At 38.3% G+C, this 23639-nt stretch overlaps 1 protein-coding gene across 1 annotated transcript in view; it reads left to right on the top strand.

The window, feature by feature from the left end:
- The first annotated feature begins 4157 nt into the window (after positions 1 to 4157).
- REV3L (REV3 like, DNA directed polymerase zeta catalytic subunit) overlaps positions 4158 to 23639 on the top strand; it is a 471052-nt gene continuing 451570 nt past the window's right edge. Inside the window, exon 1 of the mRNA XM_053710865.1 lies at positions 4158 to 4852. Coding sequence (XP_053566840.1) covers positions 4714 to 4852 — 139 coding nt within the window. The 5' untranslated portion in view covers positions 4158 to 4713. The remainder of the gene's footprint in view (positions 4853 to 23639) is intronic.

Genomic DNA, 23639 nt, shown 5'->3' with positions numbered 1-23639 from the left:
CAACCACAAATGCAGTCTCATCATCAATATTGCTAACAGTTTAATTATTTAACCTTTAAAATGTTTATCCAACATACTATAATCTCTTGTATTAATAAATCATATGTTTCATATATGGTCCGCACAGTGCCATTTTCTCTGATCATTTTAAAACCAAACGTGAAAATATTCCACTTATAATATATTAAAATGCGTTTAAAAATCATATTTTCTATGAAATGATTTAAAAGGATTATAATACCGTCATCATGGTTTAAATTACTTTCTCAGTTATCATTTTAATATCACATACATACCTTGAGGTCAGCAATCAGATGTCATTTTCATATAATTATATCTATATTGGATTACTATCCCATATAGATTAATATTTTATATCTGTATATCTATTGCTGAGTGTATAAAACATATGATATTATTTAAAGCACCAATTATCTATGTACTTATTAGACGCCTGAAAAATATAAAGAATAGGTTACCAAATTCGAAACAAATTGGACATTTTAAATTGACTGCACAGCTACTTATTAAATTCAGCATATATACGTCCCAATTTGTCCCTTAGATATCTGGAAGACAGAAAAACAAAAATATGTTATATGTTTTAAAGTGGGATTATTACAATTGTTATTTAATCCATTACAATCTGAATTGCATTTCCCCATATCCATTTATAGAAATTTAATACAGCCTGAGGCATATATTTAATGTTTGAGAATTTTACATTTTTATACAGTATTTAAAATTATACCAGTTGTATTTCATTTTTTTTATTCAGCAAATGGTATTAAGCATGCTCAACCTTAATATTTGATTGATTGCATGCTGATTTTATCTTATTATATAGATATGTATTATCCACTGACATTTACAGATACCTTGACACTACTGTACCCTTGGAAATAGCCTCAGGCTGATCTAAGCCATATAACACACTCCCATTATCTCCTCCCACATTCAAATAGAAAGCTGGCTGTCAGCATGACAACGTCAACATAATCTAACAAGATAACACATATGTTCCAGATACCAATTACAATCAAGATTCGAACATCGCCTTTAAAGCTAAACATTGACTGCATTTATTTCATTACCATTTACATAACAATTTATGGAAAAACGGCAAGTGTCTTATAATGATTACACTAGTGGCAACCACATATAATCAGAACGGAAACACACATGGTCTGGTCAACAAACCAAGAACCAATCATACACACTAGGATATGACATCATAACCAACCAAACCTCAGAGACTATGTGTTCTGACATTCACATTGTAGACAGTATACCGAGCAATGTAACGGTTCAAAACAAGTTACTTTAGAGATATTATGATCCCACAAGCAAAGGCTTGACACAACCTCTATATATAATTTATGGAAAAACCGCAAGTGTCTGATAATGATTACACATATAACCAGAATTAAAACACACACAGTCTGGTAAACAAACCAAGAACTAATCAGACACACTAGGATATGACATCATAACCAATCAAATCCCAGAGACTACGAGTTCTGACAGTCACATTGCAGACAATATTCTGAATAATGTTACGGTCCAAAACAAGTTACTTTAGAGATCCCATGATCCCATAAGTAAAGGCTAGAAAGGACAACTCAAAAGGATAAATGCATAGACACAAAATCTAATGACAAGATGACACATCCGGTTTTAGCCACGCCCCTAATTTCACAAGGGGTGTAAGAAAACCACTATAGCAGACAGACATTAGTCTTGAGAAAGGCCTGGATGAGGTCAAAACGCGTTAACTAAAGAGCTGGTAAGCATACTTTCAATCCAAAAACAAATCCTATACAATCTACACTATCTATATCTATTTTTTAGGACATTGAACTTATGAACTGAGAGACCAAGGATCCATCCGCAGGGATTCTCGCCACCACAGGGGTTCTCATCACTAAGAAAGGAATCTCACCACCAAGAAATAAGGTCGTTTTAACTATCAATATTGACTGTTTTTTCCCATTGGATTACAATTTATTTTGTGTGTACACACACTTTTTCCTTTTGACATTCACCTACACAGTCTGTATAACTCTCACTGGATTTTTTAGCATTTTTTCAAATTTTTCACTTTTTTCTCCTTTATTTTTATTTTTTAGATTTTTGATCTTTTGTTTTTTGTTGTTTTTTGAATTTTGTATATTTTTTATTGTGTTAACTACACCACCTCAGACTATGTCCAACCAGATCATACCGTCTTAAATCGCCACATTCAAGTTATAACTGCACTCTGTACTACTCTTACACCACCACACCTTCACAGCCCTAACACAGATCTTTCAGTGATTTCACACCCCTCTTATTGGGTATCACCAATACTAGGCTGAGGTCCACCAGCTGGACATCCGTTATCAACCTGCCCTTTGTTTTTATGCTTATTGTTTATTTGTTTTTTACTTTTTACTTTTGTCTGAATTGTGGATCCACATTTTATGATTTTATGATTTTATGATTGTGAATTTATTTCTGTTTTATGACTAATGTGTTATGATTAAATTTTCCGTATATCATACCTGATTATCACCACTTATTCTACTCCACACATTTGTAGTTTTCAGTCATCTGGCCTTGTTCGTGAGGCGCTCTGATCACACAACCCTCTACTCAAATAAAGTCACATTTATTAATGCCAAGTTATCACTATTGCCACAGTGATAACCTGGCGATTAAAACTTATAAAGTGGCTTTATTTTAACCCCTTGAGTTCTAACGACGGATCTGAGCTATCGCAAAGTTTCCCACTATGGTGCTGACGACGGCTCAGAGCCGTTGCTAGCACTCTCCCAACTTGAGGGAGATCTGGGGGCTCCCACCAGCTCCTACCCCGGCGATTGGGCCTGCATAGTGACAGGCATCGCTGGGGCTTCACGTTATGCACAGTGACGTCACGCGCAATGACGTGATGACGTCACCGCACAACTTTATTTAAAATGAACAATGTTAAGTATAGGAGCAGGGGGCATGCTGCTTAGAAGCCTGTATCTCAGGCATCTAACAAGCTACAGACCCCCAAGACCCACCATTGGAAAGGTAATCGCCTAAGCTTTCCAACAGTGTAAGTATTGGGGATCTCGGAAAAATATATATATATTTAAAAAAAAACAAAAAAAAACCTTAAAACAGCTTAGCACCCAGGTGGGAAAGTGGCTAATGAGAGGCTTTTTGGCTTTATAGCAGGGGGACATAGGATCTCCAGACCTTTTTGATGGCCTGTTATACCTATTTTATGTGTAAATGTGTTAAAATATTTATTTTTTTATGTTTTTTAAAAGTGTGCTTATACTTTATATGCCCAAGACACACACCTTTTAAAAGAGCAATTGCCTTTTAAACAGTGGATCTTGAAGTTTCTAGGGCTGAATGAGCTGAGATTGAGGGGTATGTTGAATATTTACCCCTCCTTACTGCACTTCTTAAGGCTATGTTAGAAATTGTTCAGAATTAATTATCCATATAATATTACTTTTATGCTAAAACACTACAGATTCAATACCTTATGTCTTATATTACATAAAGTAGGATTATGTTTATGTTTTTCTATTACATTTGTAGTCTATAAAATTGTGTTCAGATTATAGGAAAACAAAAGAGAAAAAATAAACATAAGGTTGACATGGTTTCTGTTCTGCAAAAAGACTTGCATATAAACGCCCTTGGCAGTTGCCTAGTTGTCTTGTGTAGTTGAACAACTTTTAAAATAAATGGCAAAACAAAACAAATAACTATTTAAAATAACAAACTATAATACTTAAACTTGATTAAAGTAGCTGATCAACATTTAATAATGTAACAAAAAAGTCATTATTAGGACAGTTACATTCCATTTACAATATGTTTGCAAAAATGCATTATAGACATTTGACTATGCATTATACATCCGTTGTATACTTTGTTATAAAACCCCCCACAAAAAAACACGTTGTGTTTGTGATTGCAATAGAAAAAAACAAAACATTTTGAACAATTTCCCATTTCTATTATTGTAGCCAGATGTTTTTGTCTTCACCTTTGTATGTAAACCTTCAAAAAAGAGGGCGTGCCCGCCGCAGTCTGAGTCCACCCATTTCCAGCACTCAGGACACGCCCCTATTCCCCATCTTTGTCGCCATCCCACCCCGTGATGTCACCATCATGGCAACAACAGCTGCGGCAGCTCGCTAGCAGTAATAGGAAGAGTGTAAAGCCGCGAGCCCGGCTGGTGGTAGAGCCACAGGGAGCGCGAGGACCGGCTACGGTGCGAGGCCGCGCACAGGCATGAGGCTCCCCCGGCGGGGAGTGACTGGGCACTAGGGACCGTTGCATAGTGACACAGTGACAGCGAGCGTACGCAAGACTGCTAGGTGTGCAGAAACTACAGACACGTACAACTGCGCGGGGCCCGGCATGTTTCTACATTTATTGGGAAGACATACATGATCTGTGTATGTTTGTAGTGCTGTGCGCAGCCAGCTATGTGTATATAAGGGCGCTTGTGTACGGGCATATATCGGACTGAAGAACGTCTGTGTACACATGTAGGCTCATTAGTGGATACACACACATAGCCCGTCTAAATATAGTCCGGTCACGTTTATTTTTAGCTGTGACACAAACATTAGGTGCGTGTGCCGACGGCGGCGGACAGCAGACACGTCTCCCTGTCTGTAGCACTGAGGTACGGGGAGGGGAGCCCGGCCTCGAAACATGTTCTCCCTGCGCCTGGTGACGGCGGATTATTACTTAGCTGCCCCACTACCCGGCCTGGATGTCACCCGATCCCACTTCAGAGACAGCCCTGTGCGGAGAATACCGGTGGTGCGAGTGTTCGGTGCCACCCCCGCAGGTAAGACTGCCAGACACTGTCTGTCTGAGACAGGGGATAGGTTTCTTAATATGTTGTGAGAGAACTATACATTGAAACTGCTAAAATTCCTTTACTAGCCCAGAGAGGCGATTCACGAAAATCCGAATATCTGTCTCCTTACCCTTGGATTCAGTACTTAGTGAATCTAGGCTGGTAACAGAAAGAGACGATGCCTTGACTCAACAAGAATTTAAGCAGCTATGTGTTATCTATTTGTATCTTTCAATAAAGCATGATTTAGCTTTCCACATACAAGTAAATCAACAAAATAGACATTTTAATATGTGTCCTATTGTAGAGTTTTGTGAATTGTTAGTGAATCCTAAACCAGTAAATAACGTGTGACAAACACGAAGCTGAGTGACAGCCCAGACATGCACATCTGGCTGTTACCGTATGACCCTCAGAGTCAGCCATGCTGTTGTGTTTTCCGATTTCCTGCATTTTGTTGTGTTTTGGCATTGTGACAACTGTCCCTTTTTTGACGCTGTCACACACACCATACCCTTCATGTGTAACAATGACACTGTGTATATGACACCTGTGCCACAATGCTAGGGACCTCCAATGTGACCTACTGCAGTGAGAAGAAAACCTCTTTTGTGGAGTTACTATAGGACTAGTGCAGGGGGAGGACCTCACATGACCTGCCTTGGATGGAGGGAACCGTCCCCCTCCCTTTTACAGTGTGTTACCCAGAGGGCAGGCAAAGATACCTCCCACACACTGCTAATGTCCAGGGAGGATGTGTGTGTGTGATAAGCCCTCCCCTCCTTCACTCTCTCTGGGTAATACCCCTGTCTCCTGGGTTATTCTCTCTCTTTTAAGAGAATATATTATGAAACTGCTGTCACTTTCCCTTCAGCTTTCTACAGAGGCGCAGTACATCTTTCTACATTTTATTGTTTCTTTCAACCCTGTCTACCATAATCTGCTCTATTGCCGTATATGTAACACAGACATCACATTTTCCTCTGTCTACCACAAAGGGCCTATTATAAACAGGGATTTAAAACAACTATTTCTCAGTGAGTGTCTCATTTGACTCATCTTAAAAAGTTTGTAGTACAGATCTGTTCGTGTGTTAGTAATGTTCCATCATATACAATGTATAGCTTTAAAAGACCTTGGTGCAATTAATTTAAATTATTTTAAATGGACAAGAAACCCAAACATTTCCTCTAATGATTCAGATACAACATTATATTTCAACTAACTTTCCAGTTACCAATATTATCAATTTTTCTACATTTTCATTGTATCCTTTATTAAAGCAGCAGCAATGGGAGCAAACTGGACACAATGGTAAGCCAAATATATATATATGTTTTATCTGAATAAAGGAAGAAAGAATTTGGGTTTCATACAGCTTTAAAGATAAAAAAAATTGTTAGGAGGATGAATAAGAGGCTAGTTAAAGGGACACTGTACCCAAATTTTTTGTTTCGTGATTCAGATTGAGCATGACATTTTAAGCATCTTTTTAATTTACTCCTTTTATCAAATTTTCTTCATTCTCTTGGTATCTTTATTTGAAATGCAAGAATGTAAGTTTAGATGCCGGACCATTTTTGTTGAACAACCTGGGTTGTCCTTGCTGATTGGTGGATAAGTTCATTCACCAATAAAAAAGTTGCTGTCCAGAGTACTGAACCCAAAACAAGCTTAGATGCCTTCTTTTTCAAATAAAGATAGCAAGAGAACAAAGAAAAATTGATAATAGGAGTAAGTTAGAAAGTTGCTTAAAATTGCATGCTCTTTCTGAATTACAAAAGAAAAAAAATTGGGTACAGTGTCCCTTTTAACAGGTTTATTTAGGAGTCAGCAAGAATATGGAGGATTCCGCCATATGCTTTTTTTTTTTTTAATGAGCCACTATTGTTTGTATATAGAAGTATGTATAATTAAAATGTAATGTGTGTGTATATATACTTCTATAATTGCTTCACAAGTTTAAACAACTTGTTCATTTGAGGTGTGATGGAAGATTAGATAACATTTGCTGCAAAACAAATATAAGCTTTCTAGACTTTTGGTGATATGTTTGTCACAGGAAAAAGTTTTGGAACGTATATAGCACACTCTTTTATAATTATATTCATTCATTTGGGAGTTCATTTTAAGTCACTATGTACAACCAATACTATACTAATATTAATTTCCAAATTAAAGAGACCTAAAACCCACATTTTTTTCTATCATGAATCAGATAGAGTATATGATTTTAAACAACTTCTATTATCACATTATTTGTTAAAGGAGCAGCTATGCTCTAATTAGAGCTACCTGAATGCATATAGTGAGCCAATGACAAGAGGCACGTGCTGCCACCAATTAACCAATTGTGTATTGCTGCTCCTTATTCTACCCAGGTACGCTATTCAATAAACAAATACCAAGAGCACAAAGCATATGACTGAATATAAGTACGTGACCCCATCGTACATGAAATAGCAAAGAATTACATTTTTACCTGTTGCTCCTTGTTCTTTGTCCTGCCTGTAGTTCTTGAGGGCAAGGACAGGATTTAAAGGGATAGAAAGGTCAATATTGAACTGCGCATGGGCGCATTTCAATTTTAAATTGAAGCATTTTTGCAATATACTCCCATTAGCAAAAATGCTTCTAGTAATAGTTATTACTGCAGGTTTTTATTTAGCAGCATACACACATATGCCAAGAAGGCCTGTGCACCAGTATTCAGAGCTCAGATAGGTGGTGGTGTGCATTGTGTTTGTGAAGACTTAATTTGTGTCATACTAACTGCTACTGACTTTCTGAGAAGGTGTAGTGTTTTAGTACCGGTGCATATGTGGCTGAAAAACAGTAATAACGTTTACTAAAAGCATTTTTGCTAATGGATGTATATTGCAAAATGATGCTATTTAAAATGAAAATTCACCAATACACAGTTTAATTTTGACCTTTCTATGCTTTTTAAAGGGACATGATACTGTGTAACTGTAAAAAGTTAACTAAAAAAAATATCACCTGAACATCTCTCTAAAAAAAGGAAGATATTTTACCTCAAAGTGCCTAAATATTCACACCCCACTGTAAAGAGACTAAGGAGTGTGCATCTGTCATGTGCAGGCACAGTCATGTTATTTTCCTATTCAGTTTAAAGTGAAGGTAAAGTTTAGACTTCTTGAAGACAGCTATAGCTATGCATTTGTTAATATGACTATAATGTAATTGCTAAGTATTTTTCTATATTTCATGTCTAGTTTTAAACATATTTATATTTATAAATCCCTACCGTTTCGCAGCTGACTCCTCCCCTATTTCTGTTTTTTCAGCTTTGTGATGTAAAGAGTGGTCACACCCGCTCTCTACGTCTCTCAAAAGCGCATTCACGATGCAGCTTTTAACTGCGCATGTGCTAATCGCCGATTTCGCTTTCATCTTAAGGGATTCCTACCTGGAACTAGAACGCATGCGCGAAACAGGAGTTCGCACGGTGTTGAATGTAATGAAAAAATAAGTAGCGCATGCGCTGTTTAATGAGTGGGTGGATGATGTCTAGTCACGGTTTGCGGTTTAGGTGTTTAATACGTTGTGCGGGATGTTAGGTGGGTTTTTTTTTTATACTTCGTGCCGGCGGTTGCGTCCAGGTGGATTCCGAAAATGGCAGGGTGGTGAAAGAATCCACACCCTGCCATTTTCAGAATCCACCGGGTTGCAGCTTTGGATTCTTTTGGCTGCGTGCGCAACTGGCGACGGACGCGTTACAAACGCGATTATAGTATAGATGCTGTTTTTATTTATCAAGCAGAGATGTCAGTGTGTGACCAAATTGTCAGTATGTTCTAAAAAAAAATTAATGCACACTGTAGCCAACAAAAGTATGTTGTGTGGCACCTTTGGTAAATTCCCATAGTTTTGCCACCCTTGTCGTAGTTAATTTGTGGCATTTCAAAGGAACATAAATGTTCCTGATCAACTTTACTGTGTATGTTAATGTCTGTCTGTTCAGTTGTTTTAGTAAAATAAGTATTCATGAAAACATCTTACTGCATGTGAGAGGGCTAAAGCTTCACACTGCATGTTCCCTTAAAACACTCATGTATTATGCTTGTAAATCATAGGTACAGGGTTTCTTGGAGCAGATGAAAACACTGTATGCAGCAATTTGCTTTTAGTGCTTTCAAAAATACGTTTTCATGGTGTGTGTTTTATAACTGAATTAAACTGATTGTAAATTTTAACAAATTAAAGCCCAGTATTAATAATAATCTTAAAAACATGGGCACTTTGAATGTCCCTTTTAATTCATTAAAGTTTACAAAGACGCTTATTTTTTTAAAAATACTTACCTTTGCGTTATGGTAAACATAACGCCGATCCACCGCCCACATCTACTGCTTTCTTTAGCATATCAATGAAGAATCCGACTTTCTCCAATCGTTGTGTGCCCCCTTTGGCGTCCAGCTTGTGGGGCAAGCAACAATTGGAGGAAGCCGGATTAGTCATCGATTATACTAATGAAAGCAAGAGATCCGGGCAGAGGATCGGTGTTATGTTTACCATAACGCAAAGGTAAGTATTTTAAAAAAATAAGCGTCTTTGTAAACTTTAATGAATTAAGAGGGACATTCAACACCGATGAAAACGTTATCCTATACCTTACATCTAGCAAAAAAAAAAAGAGCCTGCACCGCATCCCATCTTCAATAACACTAACGTTAGGTGGCTAATCTTCAATGAACATTTAGTTAACAGCGGCAGATATGGCCGCCAAACTCTGCCCCCTGTTACGTAGGAGGCTTCTTGTTTTAAACCCATACTCGTTCACAGGGACTCTGTTCTATTTCTAATGCGCACGCTCGCTATTAGAAATAGAGCAGTGTCTCCGTGAACGCGGCTAAAGAATCTAGCCGAGGATTTGATTCGCATTGGATGAAGAGTTAGAGAAGAAGCCTCCTACGTACCAGGGGGAGGAGTTTGGCGACCATATCTGCCGTTGTTAACTAAATGTTCATTGAAGATTAGCCACCTAACGTTAGTGTTATTGAAGATAGGATGCGGTGCAGGCTCTTTTTTTTTTTTTTTGCTTGATCGAAGGTATGGGATAATGTTTTCATCGGTGTTGACTGTCCCTTTAAAGTTCCCCTGTTTTTTTAAGAATTATTATGATACTGGGCTTTAATTGGTTAAAGTTTACACTCACTTGCATGAACAGTAAGTTTAGGTATGTTATGTCTGAGATTGGCACATAAAGCTAATATTTACTTTAACCTTTCCCAGTCTTACTGCAGATTATAAAATCTCATAGCCAGGATTCTTTTGTTTATTGTATTTTCTGTATTTGCGCATATTACTATAGCCCTTTCTAAATATTAATAACTGTACTCCAAATTTTGGAGTGTCTGCTTTTGTGCGCAGAAGATCATTTTAAATTGTTTATTGAAATCGTAATGGAAGGCTCTTTCTACAGTTTTCTGTTAATTTATGTGCTGTGCAAATCTGCATCAAAAGGAAAGGTCTTCAACCACTACTACTAATATTACCATGGCAACCTACACTGTAAGATCTTGATTGAGAGGGCGGATATCCTTAATTCACCCAATCACATTTTAGAGAGAGCACATTTTTAAATATTGGAATCAGCAAGACAAATACCAGTTAAAGATGAAGAGCAAATACTATAATTTGAAGGGCTTGACACATTTAAATATCCTTGTTTGGTGGGTGACCTTTTTAGATTAATCTTTTAGCAAGATTCAAAGAGATCTGTCACTCAAGTACATGTGTATTGTTCTACAATATGTGGCCACATGGGTCAAGCCATATGCATATTTTAATGTTAATTAAAAAAATAATAAAAAAAATGCAGGACCTGTATGGATCAGTATGAATACATGTGTGTGTATTCAAGTGACAGAGGTGCAGCCCACCTGATTCTGGCATTGCTCCCTGTGACTTTCTTCAATATCTCTTCTCTCCTCTTTCATCAACCTTACTACCAGTCTCATTATGCACACGTTATGTGATATTAACCCCTTTAGTGTTCCCATGTTTGTCTGCCTAGCTAAATAAAGCAAGTGACAGACTACCATAGGATTTAGAAATCTGGTACTCATGTACATTCAAGTGCTATCTGGGAATATGTGCCATTCATATACACAGTACTCAGTAACTGCAGCATACACTTTATTTCGTTCCCAGTACCTAGAGAGTGCACACATTGCTTCTTTTAGCGCTGGAACTACAGATCAACCATGTCCCATCCATCTTTACAGTTTGACGACATAGCACAAACTTTGTGATTAACCTGTGCTGTACCACAAAGCCCATGGTATGACAACTATGTGCTTGCTGTGTGAGAAGTTACATGTGGCTTCTTTAAAGTTGCTGCCAGGCCAATAGCAATGAGACAGCAGATTAGCCATGCCCCCAGCTCAAATTAGCTGTAATGCCCAGCATCATTTTTCAGTACCTATCCACTGTCATATACAATGTATGTCTGTCTTGTCCCATATCATGCCAGAGAGAGAGAGACTAGATATTACGTAATACATAACGTATCCTGCCTTTTGTGTCTTGGTAGGATTAACCACTAATTTGTGCATTGTGGGCCAGGGCGTATCAGTGTTTGGACATTTGATAGATATTGATTTCCAATAAGGGGTTAATCACTGCTTATTATATGCAAAGAGGTTATTACTGCTGTGTGTTTACAGACCTTTCTCTATTTCTGACATTAACCCCTTCCGTGCTGCTGCTTGTAAACCTGCCACATCTATTGCTTACGTTCTTGATGCAAAATTGCACACCAGTGTTGTTTCCTATTATATAATATGTGACTGTGGATGAGATGTGGGTTCTGACCCAGGTTTGCATGCTGCTCCGTTAGTTCAGATGAATGTATTTCACACATTTTTTTTTCTTCTCACAATTGTTAAGTTGGGTTTCCCTGTCTTGTAAAATGAATAACTGGAAAATACTGTCAAGTAAATTTGTATCAAACATATGAACCTATTTATGATAAGACACATTATCTATGGCATGTTCAGTATAAAGAGCATATTGGTAGTGTTGTTTTAATTAAAAACATTTTATTTGTTGCTAATGTTAGATCTCAGGCGATTTGATACTCTGGGATTTTAAGTGGCACTTAAAGGAAGAAAAATGTTTTATGTCAGAAATTAAGCAACTTTTTGTTTCTTTAAAAAGCACCTTTTAATGCAGTTATGCCGTTCTATTCCGTCATAATTACACTGGGCTTTAGAGCCGTTATGACGGAATAGAACGTCATAGCCAACGGCTGTCCTGAAGCCTACTGCGCTTCCTGGATTTGATTGCGGTCTGGAGGGCGTTCCTAGGGTTGTAGGGACGCCCCCCAGACGCGATCCAATAATTGAAGTCTCGCGATCGTGTGCACAACTGTTCCGATGTAGACACTTTAACCCAGTCACGAAAGGGTTAAGTATTTTTTTTTGTTCTTTGTATTTATGCGTCTGCTGATTGTTTCACCTGCCACATCAGTGGCAGATCCCATGGCTTATTTAACTAGAATTTCCCTATTGAACAATTACGGACTGTTGTAATACATTTTGAGGCAGTACACCTTTTTCACAATACCACAGTTTTCTGTAGCCATTACTGTAGCACTAGTGCCTATTGCAGCAGCACTTTTATTATACAGGAATTAAATAGTGGTTCCCTTACATGCTTTATGAACCAGTATAGTGACAATATAACAGTAGCACATACCCTTTTATATGTGACGATAAATGATCTGGTCTTTAGCTATAAGCCATGAGCCACCTAAAGGAGAGGGTGTCAAAAGTCAGCAATACAAATTGTAATGATTGTACATTTGCAAAAATAAGAATACATTACACAAATAGCTTGCAAACCACTGCAGTGACTTAAAGTCATGCATAACATTTAATGCACCCTTCAAAAACAAGCAATGTGAAACAACCAAAAAAAAACCCCAATGTGTTGTACAATAAATACATTTTATGTCTGCCTAGTTTGTTCAGCTTTGGCTACCCCCACTCTTGTGCATCTTTCCACCAGAGATGGCTGGGAAGCTTGCAGCCAATCAGAGATTTTCTCATCCAAGCCTTTAGTATGAATGGGAACACTCAATCAGCTGTTCTTGCTACTGGGAAGAGACAGATTGAAGTGCTATGCTGCACATCACTTTCTTGTGAGATACATTTAATTATTTTATATATATATATATATATATATATATATATATATATATATATATATATATATATATATATATATATATATATATATATATATATACACACACAGAGAGAGAGAAGCACACTCACAGGAACGAACAACTGGCTCAATTCTATTGTTAGCCTGTTCTATGGCGATTTACCACCTGGGTGCAGCTTCTTTTAAGCTGCACCCACCCAGGTGGTAAATCGCCATAGAACAGGCTAACAATGGTATTGAGCCAGTTGTTCGTTCCTGTGAGTGCACTTCTCTCTGTATGTGTGTATATATATGTGTGTGTGTGTATATACATACATACATACATATGTGGCCCTCGTTTTACAACTGTTCAATTTACACCGTTTCAGAATAACAACCTTTTTTTCCAGTCATGTGACTACTATTGCAAAGCATTGAGAAGCAGTGCATTTATTAAAATAGCCAGTAGGTGGAGCTGTCCGCTTGTGTTGCAGCAAAGCCAAGCAAGCTGAAATTAATCAGTTTAACCAGACCTGAGCTGTCAGCAGATTTCAAAGGAACAAGATCTTCTTGTCTATAAATCAGTCCAGATTGGAATGCATAGAAAGAACTGTTTGCAGAAAAATGCTAGTGAAGTCTGTGTTGTGTGATTATTTTATTAGGTTTATAATGCTGTTTAGCAAATGTTTTTGTTCATTTAACTTAGTTTAATTATATATTCTGTGTTGTGTGATTATTTTATTAGGTATATAATGCTGTTTAGCATTTAAAGTTTTCATTTCAAAGCTTTAAAAATAATGTATTAGGTGTTACTTATGACAATTTTGAGAGGGGCCTGGAACCTATCTCCCTCACTTCCCATTGACTTACATTATAAACTGGGTTTCAATTTACAACAGTTTCGATTTACAACCATTCCTTCTGGAACCTAACCCCGGCATACATATATATATGTATGTATACATATCTCAATTAAGGGGACATTTGATACCTGGTGTGCTTAAAATTATCGTTTAAAATTCAATCTTATTTGTTTAGTAGAAGTCCTCCCTCCTTTTGATAGTTAATAATTCTGAAATTGGGCTCCATATATGTAATTATTTGACCTCCCAAAAAGCATTTTTGTGTTGTGAATATTTTGTGTATATTACAGTTTTTAACAGTGTTCTTCAGTTCCTTTCATTTGATTCTACTTTTTCATCCTAGACAGCTCCTCCTATCACAGAGAAAGTACCTCTGCTGCTGATTAATTGCTTTTTATGTAATCCAGTGCATATATTTGAATATTGGTGCTACCTTTTTTCCCTCCGAGATTTTCTCAGTCAAAGCTTTTTTTAGGGCCCTACAATATTAAAAAAAATTGAGGGAGGGATAGGGAGCTACGCAATGAAAACAAGGGGGTTTGGGGGGTAGGGGTGTTGTGGTTAATGAGAACTGTGTGTTCCCAGTAAATATATATATATATATATATATATATATATACTGCCATGACTGCGCTATTTACCCCCTTCGCTGCGCTTAGGTTGTGTGCCGTCTGACGGCATCAGAACGAGGCTCCCATTGGAGCCTATAGAATTGCGCTCTCGTGAGCGCATTGCTGAAAACTTGTAATGCAAGCGCACACAAGTGAGCGCTAGTATTGCACAGTGGAACGCTAATATCGCTTTCATAAAAGTGATATTTAGCGTTCCACTTGTAATCTGGCCCAAAATATTTATCAAATAAAAAAATTGTCTTCTTCATATTGGCAGACTGCCAGTACCTAAGATGGTGGTGAGGGAGGGAAAAGAGCTATTTAAGAGGGATCAGGGGGGGATGGGAAGTGTCAGGTGGGAGGGTAATCTCTACACTAAACCTAAAATTTAACCTTACAAGCTAGCTGATTAACTCCTTCACTGCCGGGAATAATAGAAGTGTGGTGCACAGCTGCAATTATTTGCATTCTAATTACCAAAAAGCAATGGCAAAGCCATGTATGTCTGCTGTTTCTGAACAAAGGGGATCCCAGAGAAGCTTTTACAACCATTTGTGCCATGATTGCACAAGCAGTATGTAAATAATTTTAGTGAGAAACCCAAAGTTTATGAAAAACTTACATTTTTTTTTTTATTTGGGCAGGGAAAGGGTGGTTTGAAATATAACAAAATGGGCCTAGATCAATAACTTGGGTTGTCTGTTTAAATAAAATATAAAGTTTACAGGTAAATAAAATAAGAAAGGCTCTGTTTAAATGGAGTAATAGCAAAAATGCTAAAAATTCTTCGGTATTTTGGGCAAGTTCTTCTCTGAAAGTCCTGGTAGTGAAGGGGTTAAAAAGTAATTGGCAATTTGGTCTGTGTAACACAAGGCTCCAGAACATATCCTTGACCCTGAAGTTGTCTCATATAACAGCATTTGCAGGGACTAACTTGAAATGTAGGGAAGAGGAAAAGACTGATCCTGGGTGATACTGCCATGGAGAACAGACTGGTGGGTTTGTTTCTGATTTGGAATGTGCCGTTAAGAGAAGAAAGGTATGGGGTAGAGAGCAGAGATGAACCCAAATTGAAGAGCACATTTCTTGCTCTCTTCCACCACCTCCGTGATAATGGGGTAAATGGGAATGTTCAGCTTTAGGGGTAGGCTGATGGGACGATTTTGCGGGCTCCAGAGACCAGTTATTAATTGCTGTAGTGACCTGGTGCTTGATATTTGTCAGGTTGTGTAATATAGTATAAACAAACCTATACATAAACAATTCTGCCTCCTAACTTAAACGGACAGTTTACCTTATTTATTTTTTTTGTTCAAAAAGATAGATAATGCCTTTACTACACATTCCCCATGTTTGCACAACCAACATTGTCATATTAATATACTTTATAACCTCTAAATCCCTGCCTGTTTCTAAACCCCTGCAGGCCACCTCTTATTTCAGTGCATTTTATTATTTTCTTTCCTAAGATATGGTGAGTGCACATGATCATCAATTACTGTTGGGAATATCACTCCTGGCCACCAGGAGGATGCAAAGAGCACCACAGCAAAGCTGTTAATTATCACTTTCCTTCCCACAAACCTCAGTCATTCTCTTTGCCTTCGGTGCAAGGAGGAGGTGAAGTTTTTGGTTTAATACCATCTTAATTTAAAGCAGGACCCTGTTTATTTAATCCTTAGGGGTTAATCCTACCCTAATTCTCTGTTTCAGAAGTATTTGTGGTGTTTTTAGGAGAAGCGCGCTTTTCCACTTACAGCGCCATGTCTAAAGGGAGAGTACACTGTATCATGCTAATAGGGAGTGTGCACTGTGGCATTTCCTCCACTTTTTGAGAGAAAGCGGAGCAGTGTCCTTGGTTTTTATTTTATTGTCCTGTAGGCTACTTGGGGGTAAAATTTCCTTGACTAGATTTTTTGTGTGATGGCAGGATGAAGCGCAGAACTGCGCTTCATCCCCATGCTGTTTTTCATGGCTCCGCCTCCTCATTGAAGCAGAGCGGTGCCATTTTGGAGGAGAAAATGAAAATACGAGTTAGTGTCTGTAACTCCACCTCATTTGCCGACCTGAGAACGGAGCGGAGTTCTTGTTATGCCTGTCTCTGAGGAGCAGTTCTTTATAGAGAGATTGCTCTGATAGTAGTGTTAATTGTGGATAACGTTTCTGGATAAAAACGTTACTTAAAAACAAGAGAAAATGTAAATAAAAGGGCAAATATTTTCTAGTCCTCAAGTTAAAGGGACATGAAACCCCCAAAAAAGTATTTCATGATTTAGAAAACGTGCAATTTTAAACAACTTTCTAATTTACTTCTGTTATCTAATTTGCTTTATTCTCTTGATATTCTTTGCTGAAAAGCATATCTAGATAGGCTCAGTAGCTGCTGATTGATGGCTGCACATAGATGCCTTGTGTGATTGGCTCACCCATGTGCATTGCTCTTTCTTCAACAAAGGATATCTAAAGAATGAATCAATATAGATTAAAGAAGTAAATTGGAACGTTGTTTAAAATTGTATTCTCTTTCTGAATAATGAAAAATAAATTGGGTTTAATGTCCCTTTAAGGTCTAATTTTTGAATACCACTGTAGTTAGTGCTAAGCAAGTCAAATTGTTAAAAGGAGGTTTAATCTTTTGGGGCTTTTGTTTCTTGGGACAGGGTATGTTCCTAGGAACTAGGGATTATTGGTTTTGAGGACCTAATTAAGAATTTTATCCCTCATATTCAAGATGTTTTCTGCATAATAAAGATCATGCCTCATGTCTCTCTCATAAGCAGTTTTACTGGTTTGATTACCTTTTCTGGTAGGGCACAAATATCCAAACTATATAATGTACAGATAGTTTGTTGCCTTCTGAGCCTCTTGTCTCCCAGGATGATACTGTTCAGGCATTGCAACAGTTTTATCCTCTGACGTCCCAAGCCTCTATGGCGTTACATACAGTGCTCTGCGATTCCTCTCTTAGAGTAGTGTATTTGCCTGCAGATTTGCTGCTCAGTTATCCTTTGCGGTAGCTGCGGCTTTATCTCCTTTCCCTTTCCTACAGGGTAAATGCAAAAGGATATTTAAAGTTTCAGATAATAGGTTTCTGCTCCACATTCTGCTACACAGGCTGCTCTCTTTCCTAAGTTTGGTGAGTGGAATTCACCGGTAGTTTCTGAGGGTGAAATCTCAGATTTGGACAGTATAATTCCTTCATGTGATGCTGAAGTGATATCCTTTAGATGTATGCCTGAATACCTTGTGTATGGTTAAAGGAGGTTTTGGCTACTTGGGATGACTCTGATATCCTGTCGCTGTCAACCCTAAGATATCTAGTAAATTTTATATTTAGTAGGATTCCACTGTGGTTCTGTTCCAGATAGTGCAGGGAATCTTTCCTCGAAGATGCAAGAGGAGAAAATCCAGATAAGAAGGTTGCTGCTCCTCATTTTGCTACACAGGTTGCTCTCTCTCCTAAGTCTGGTGAGGAGAATTCTCTAGTAGCTTCTGGGGGTAAATTCTCAGATCGGACAGTAAAAATTCTCAGATCGGACAGTATAATTCCTGGTCCTCTTCAGATGTATGCTTGCACACCTCGTGTACTGTTAAAGGAGGTTTTTGGCTACTTGGACAATATCGATAGCCCTGTTGTTGTCAACCTTTGAAAGTTTTGTGAACTTTACCTTTTCTATGACGCTTCTTCCTATGAGTAAGTGTTTCTAACGTGCCTTGGATATTTTCACAGGAATAGGAGAAGCTAGGGATACCATTCTCCTTGTTTTCCGTCCTTTAATGGATTTTCCTGTCGCTGACTTCACTAAATTGCATGGTGCCCTAAGTAGAAGGGAGTGCTTTCTACTATGGCTCTGAGAACTTTGATCCTTATGGACGGTGATTTACGGATCCATGGATAAAAAGCTGGAGGTTTAAGTGTTAATTTATAGCAATGCCTTGTCTCTTTTAGACTTGATGTACTAGCTGCTGTGCATTGTGGCTGAAGTCTGGTTCAGCTGAGAAGCCTACTCGTGACTTAGTGGTACAGTCTAGGCGTTAGAGGGCTGCTGTTACAGGTTCAATATTTTAAGTTTTCTCCAAATCCACGCTTCTGGCGTCTCCTTTTAAGGATTAGACCCTGTTTGGACTTATCCTCTGACTTTTGGGTAAAACAGAAAAGGTTTTTTCTACCACTTGTCAGGAGAGTAGGACTAAAGGAAGACTTTACTTTTCCTCTTTTTGCACAGTCTTGTCTTTTTGAGTCCAATCGAAGATTTCCTCCCAGGGGCATATTTCTCCTGGGAAAAAATTGAGAATTATTATTTATGCACTTCAGTGCTGCTAGCTAGAGTATCTGCAACCCACGTATGATAAGTAACATTCCCTGATTTGAGGCCAGGACCTTCTTCTCTGGGAGTGATAGTTCCAGTTTGGGAACAGGATCTGGTATTTATTGCATGTAACTCAGGTTTCGACCTTCAAAGTAGTATCTTTTCTCCGTTGATTCAAGAGGATCTGTCCATAGGCATGAAGGGGTTTTTCTGGACAATATTTGGTTCAGGTGTCATCCTTCCTTCGAGCAAACTCTTTTAAGAGATCTGGTCCAATCTATTTTCCTATGGATGGGAAATAAATCTGTAATAGAGTTCCCTTGTCCCATCTTCAAGGGTGATTTACTTGGGTCTACCGACACAATATCCTGATTGCTCCTGATCGGTCTGATCTCGGAAGTTAAGTAGGGCCAGGCCTGGTGAGTACCTGGATGGAGAGCAGGCCAATGTAGCCTGGTGGTTATCTGTGATTTTGCAACTCGAAGGTTGATGGTTCGAGTCCAGCTAGGTGATGGATGTCTTTTTGAAGACTGACTGGAAACTCCAGGTGCAGTGAGCTTGGACCTTGATAGATTCTCTATCTAGGAGAAGATGTTTAACAGAGGTCAGATAATCAAGGATTTATTATTCCTTTTCTTCTTTCGGCAGTCTTCTGTCTGGCCAACAGCAAGCTATAGTGGCCCGGTAGATAACTTAGCTATCTTGCAACCAGGAGGTTGGGAGTTTGGATCTAGCTACAGTTGATTTTACCTTCACTATTCAGTGATTCTATGTATGGATGGAATTGGTCTGTTGGTTTCCATGGACATCCTTAGCTTCAGTCTTTTATGTCTGTTTTCCTCCGTTTGCTCTCCTTCCATGAGTCATTGCTCATCTCAAACAGGAGAGAACGTTGGTGATTGTATTTGCCCTTGCGTGGCCTCGCAGGATCTGGTGTGCATACCTAGTGGAGATGTCTTCTCTTCAATCTTAGAGGCTGCCTCTGAGGGAGGACCTTATGATTCAGGGCCTCTTCCTTCATCTAAGTCTCATTTTCTATGAAGCTGACTGCTTGGAGATTGTACGCTTAGTTCTGTCTAAGCGTGGTTTTTCTGTGTCGGTCTTTGAGACAATGATTCAGGCTCACAAGTATGTTACTAAGAGTTTTACCACAACATATGGCATAAATATCTTTATTGGTGTGAATCCAAGGGCTACTCCTTGGAGTAGGGTCAGGAAGGTCTGGAGAAGGGCTTGTCGATAAGTACCCTGAAGGGTAAGATTTCTTCATTATATACTTTGCTGAATAAGCGTCTGGTGGTCGTGCCAGACATGCAATCTTTTTGTCACGCGTTGGTCAGAATCAGGCCTGTGTTTCAGTCTGTTGGTAACCTTAACCTTGTTCTTAAAGGGACACTGTACCCAAATTTTTTCTTTTGTAATTCAGAAAGAGCATGCAATTTTAAGCAACTTTCTAATTTACTCCTATTATCAATTTCTTCGTTCTCTTGCTATCATTATTTGAAAAAGGCATCTAAGCTATTTTTGGTTTCAGTACTCTGGACAGCACTTTTTTATTGGTGGATGAATGTATCCACCAATCAGCAAGGACAACCCAGGTTGTTCACCAAAATGGGCCGGCATCTAAACTTACATTCTTGCATTTCAAATAAAGATACCAAGAGAATGAAGACAATTTGATAATAGGAGTAAATTAGAAAGTTGCTTAAAATTTCATGCTCAATCTGAATCGCGAAATAAAAATTTTGGGTACAGTGTCCCTTTAAGGTTTTGAAGCAGGCTCCGTTTGAGCTGATGCATTCCATAGATATTGAGTTTATCTTGGAAGGTTTTCTTCTTTTTGCTAAATATCTCTTCTGCTCGGAGAGTCTCGGAACGCTCAGCCTTGCAATGTGGTTCGCATTATCTTAAATGCCGATAGGGCGGTTCTTTGTACTAAGTTAGGTTTCCTTCCTAAAGTGGTTTTGAATAGAAATTCAGGAATTTGTTGTTCCTTTACTTTGTCGTAATCCTCCTCTTCATGAGAAATATTTGGTGCACATCTTGGATGTTGTGCGTGCTCTTAAATTGTATCTGCAGGCCACTAAGGGTTTTTGCCAGTCCTGTTTGTTTGTTTCTCTGGGAAACGTAAAGGTCAGAAAGCTTCTGCTACTTCTTTTTCTCTCTGGTTGAGAAGTATTATTCGTTTGGCTTATGAGTCTGCTTGACAGCAGCCTCCTGAGAGAATTACAGCTCATTCCACGAGGGTTTCGAAATTGAATTTTCTGTGGAACAGGTTTGCAAGGCTGCAACTTAATTTTCCTTCTTACTTTTCCATATTTTATAAGTGTAATACTTTTGCTTCGACTGAGGCTTCTTTTGGGAGAAAGGTTCTTCAAGCGGTGGTGCCTTCTGTTTAGGTTACCTGTCTTGTTCCTTCCTAATCCTCTGTGTCCTCTGGCTTGGGTATTGATTCCCAACAGTGATTGATGATCCCGTGGACTCACCATATCTTAGGAAAAAAAATAAAAATGTATGCTTACATTTTAAAGACCGTTTTTTTTTTTGTCTAAACCTCAGGTGCACCTCCACACCTTGTGTTATTCCTTTTCTCCATTTACCTTCGGTCGAATGACTGGGGTTTGTGGGAAGGGAAGTGATACTTAACAGCTTTGCTGTGGTGCTCTTTGCCTCCTCCTGCTGGCCAGGAGTGATATTCCCAACAGTAATTGATGATCCCGTAGACTCACCATATCCGGAAAGAGAGAAATTTATCGGGTAAGCATAAATTTTGTTTGTTTTTTTTACAGACAGACAGTGCTAGTTGATATGTGCTCACTCCTGTGGAGTTAGGCAGGAACCAGCACTAATTGGCTAAAATGCAAGTTTGTAAAAAGCACTGAGATAAGGGGGGAGTCTGCAGAGGCTTAGATACAGGTAATCAGAGGTAAAAAGTGTTAATATAACAGTGTTGATTATGCAAAACTGGGGAATTGGTAATAAAGGGATTATCTATCTTTTTAAACAATAATATTTTTAAAGTAGACAGTGCCTTTTATTATTTGTCGTCGTCTAGAGTGCCAACAGATTCCACAGCGTTAAAGACATGGATCTAATATGCAAGGTGACAATTATGTTAGGAAAAAGGGATAGGGGGCGGGTCCAATTAGCGAACATGTGTCAGGATTTCACACTGTCCCTTTAAGTTTTAGAAACAATCTGATTGGTAGCAACGCCTTTAAATCCTTACCACTTCCTTTACTCAGTGCTTAGTAATTTTCTTACAGCTACCTGAATTCATTTGGAAGTACTGAAGCCTACTAAACACAATTCTTTCAAGTAAGGATTTGTTATTTCTTTCAAACCACAAAGCATTGATACCTTCTCAAACAATTATTAAGGAAACATAATATCAACTTACAATTCTGCTGTAATTTTACAAATCTCATCTAAAGATTCATTCTTACTTCAACAATCCGGAATTTGTTTGGCAAACCCTCCTCTCAATACTTTGCCTAGTACCTTGTCAGTAAGAAAACAGACCGGACCGGAGCAACGGCTTTCCATTCTCCTCCCCTCTGTGACGTCAGACGCCACCGGACCGCGGTAAGAGTTACATCTCTTTCTCTCCTCTAACACAGCCTCCGCTACAGCTCATACCTGACTACTGAAGCAGTTTATTTCCAGAGGCAACAAACTACGAACTAATACAGCCTCCTGCTGAAAGCAAAAGCCACGATACCGCAGCACTTACAACCGGAAATAAAAGTACAAGCAAGGTAAAAATTTAGTCAATTTATTCAGAAGCTGTCCTTATTGTTAATTAATACAAAGACTGTTTTATCAAGTTTGGGGTTTTGCTGACACATATATTCAAGACTGAATACCACAAGTTTGTTTCCTAAGTTGAAGTTATTCAAAATACCTAAGTGATACTTTAATTTTACTTACTCTGGAATACTTAGGATTCTGACAATACCTTTAAGTTAACACCATTAACTTGAGTTCTTGTATATGAAGTAATATACAGAATTAACCTTTATTAATCTTCACTAAATACTTATTGAATCCTTTTTTAACTAATAGAGGATTCACAATTATTCAGTGATACACTATAACATTTAAAGGTACAGCATTTGTGTTCCTTTAAAGGAGTTTGTTCCTTATATAATTACTAAGCCTTAAATTATGGAACCAGCTGACCTCCCACAAATCGTCTACAATCTTTCTCAAAAGGTAGACCAACTCACTCAAGCAGTTCGAGATGTACAGATTGAAAATCAATCATTAAGAACCATTATAAGAGACTCAATTACAGTAAGAGCTTCACAACATGAGAATTCCCCTGAACCGCAAGTTTCTTTGCCTGAGACTTTTTCAGGAAACAGAAAACTATATAGACAATTCAAAAACTCCTGTCAGTTATTGTTTAATCTTAGACCCAGGACATACCCCACAGAAAGAGTAAAAGTTTTAAGCACCATCTCTTTTCTCAGAGGGGAACCCAGGACCTGGGCTGATAACCTCTGTGAGAATGATGACCCTTTGTTAGAGTCCTTAGAAGAATTTTTTACATCATTGGATGAGCTATATCAAGACTCTGATGTACAGATTACAGCAGAATCCTCCATGAGGAATTTAAGACAAGGGAAAAGACCTGTGGAGGATTACATCACAGAGTTCAAGATGTATGCAGCCGACTCTCAATGGAATCAAGTCTCTTTAAGGAATCAATTCCGTCTTGGATTAGCTGAAAATCTTAAAGATGAATTAGCACGTTTTGAGTTACCCAAAACATTAGATGCTCTGATGAGAACCTCAGTCCAACTGGATCGTA

This window comes from Bombina bombina, chromosome 4 (genome assembly GCF_027579735.1).
Source record: "Bombina bombina isolate aBomBom1 chromosome 4, aBomBom1.pri, whole genome shotgun sequence".
Lineage (NCBI taxonomy): Eukaryota > Metazoa > Chordata > Amphibia > Anura > Bombinatoridae > Bombina > Bombina bombina.
The sequence above is the reverse complement of the archived record's forward strand: the minus strand, read 5'-3'. Positions and strand labels throughout refer to the sequence as shown.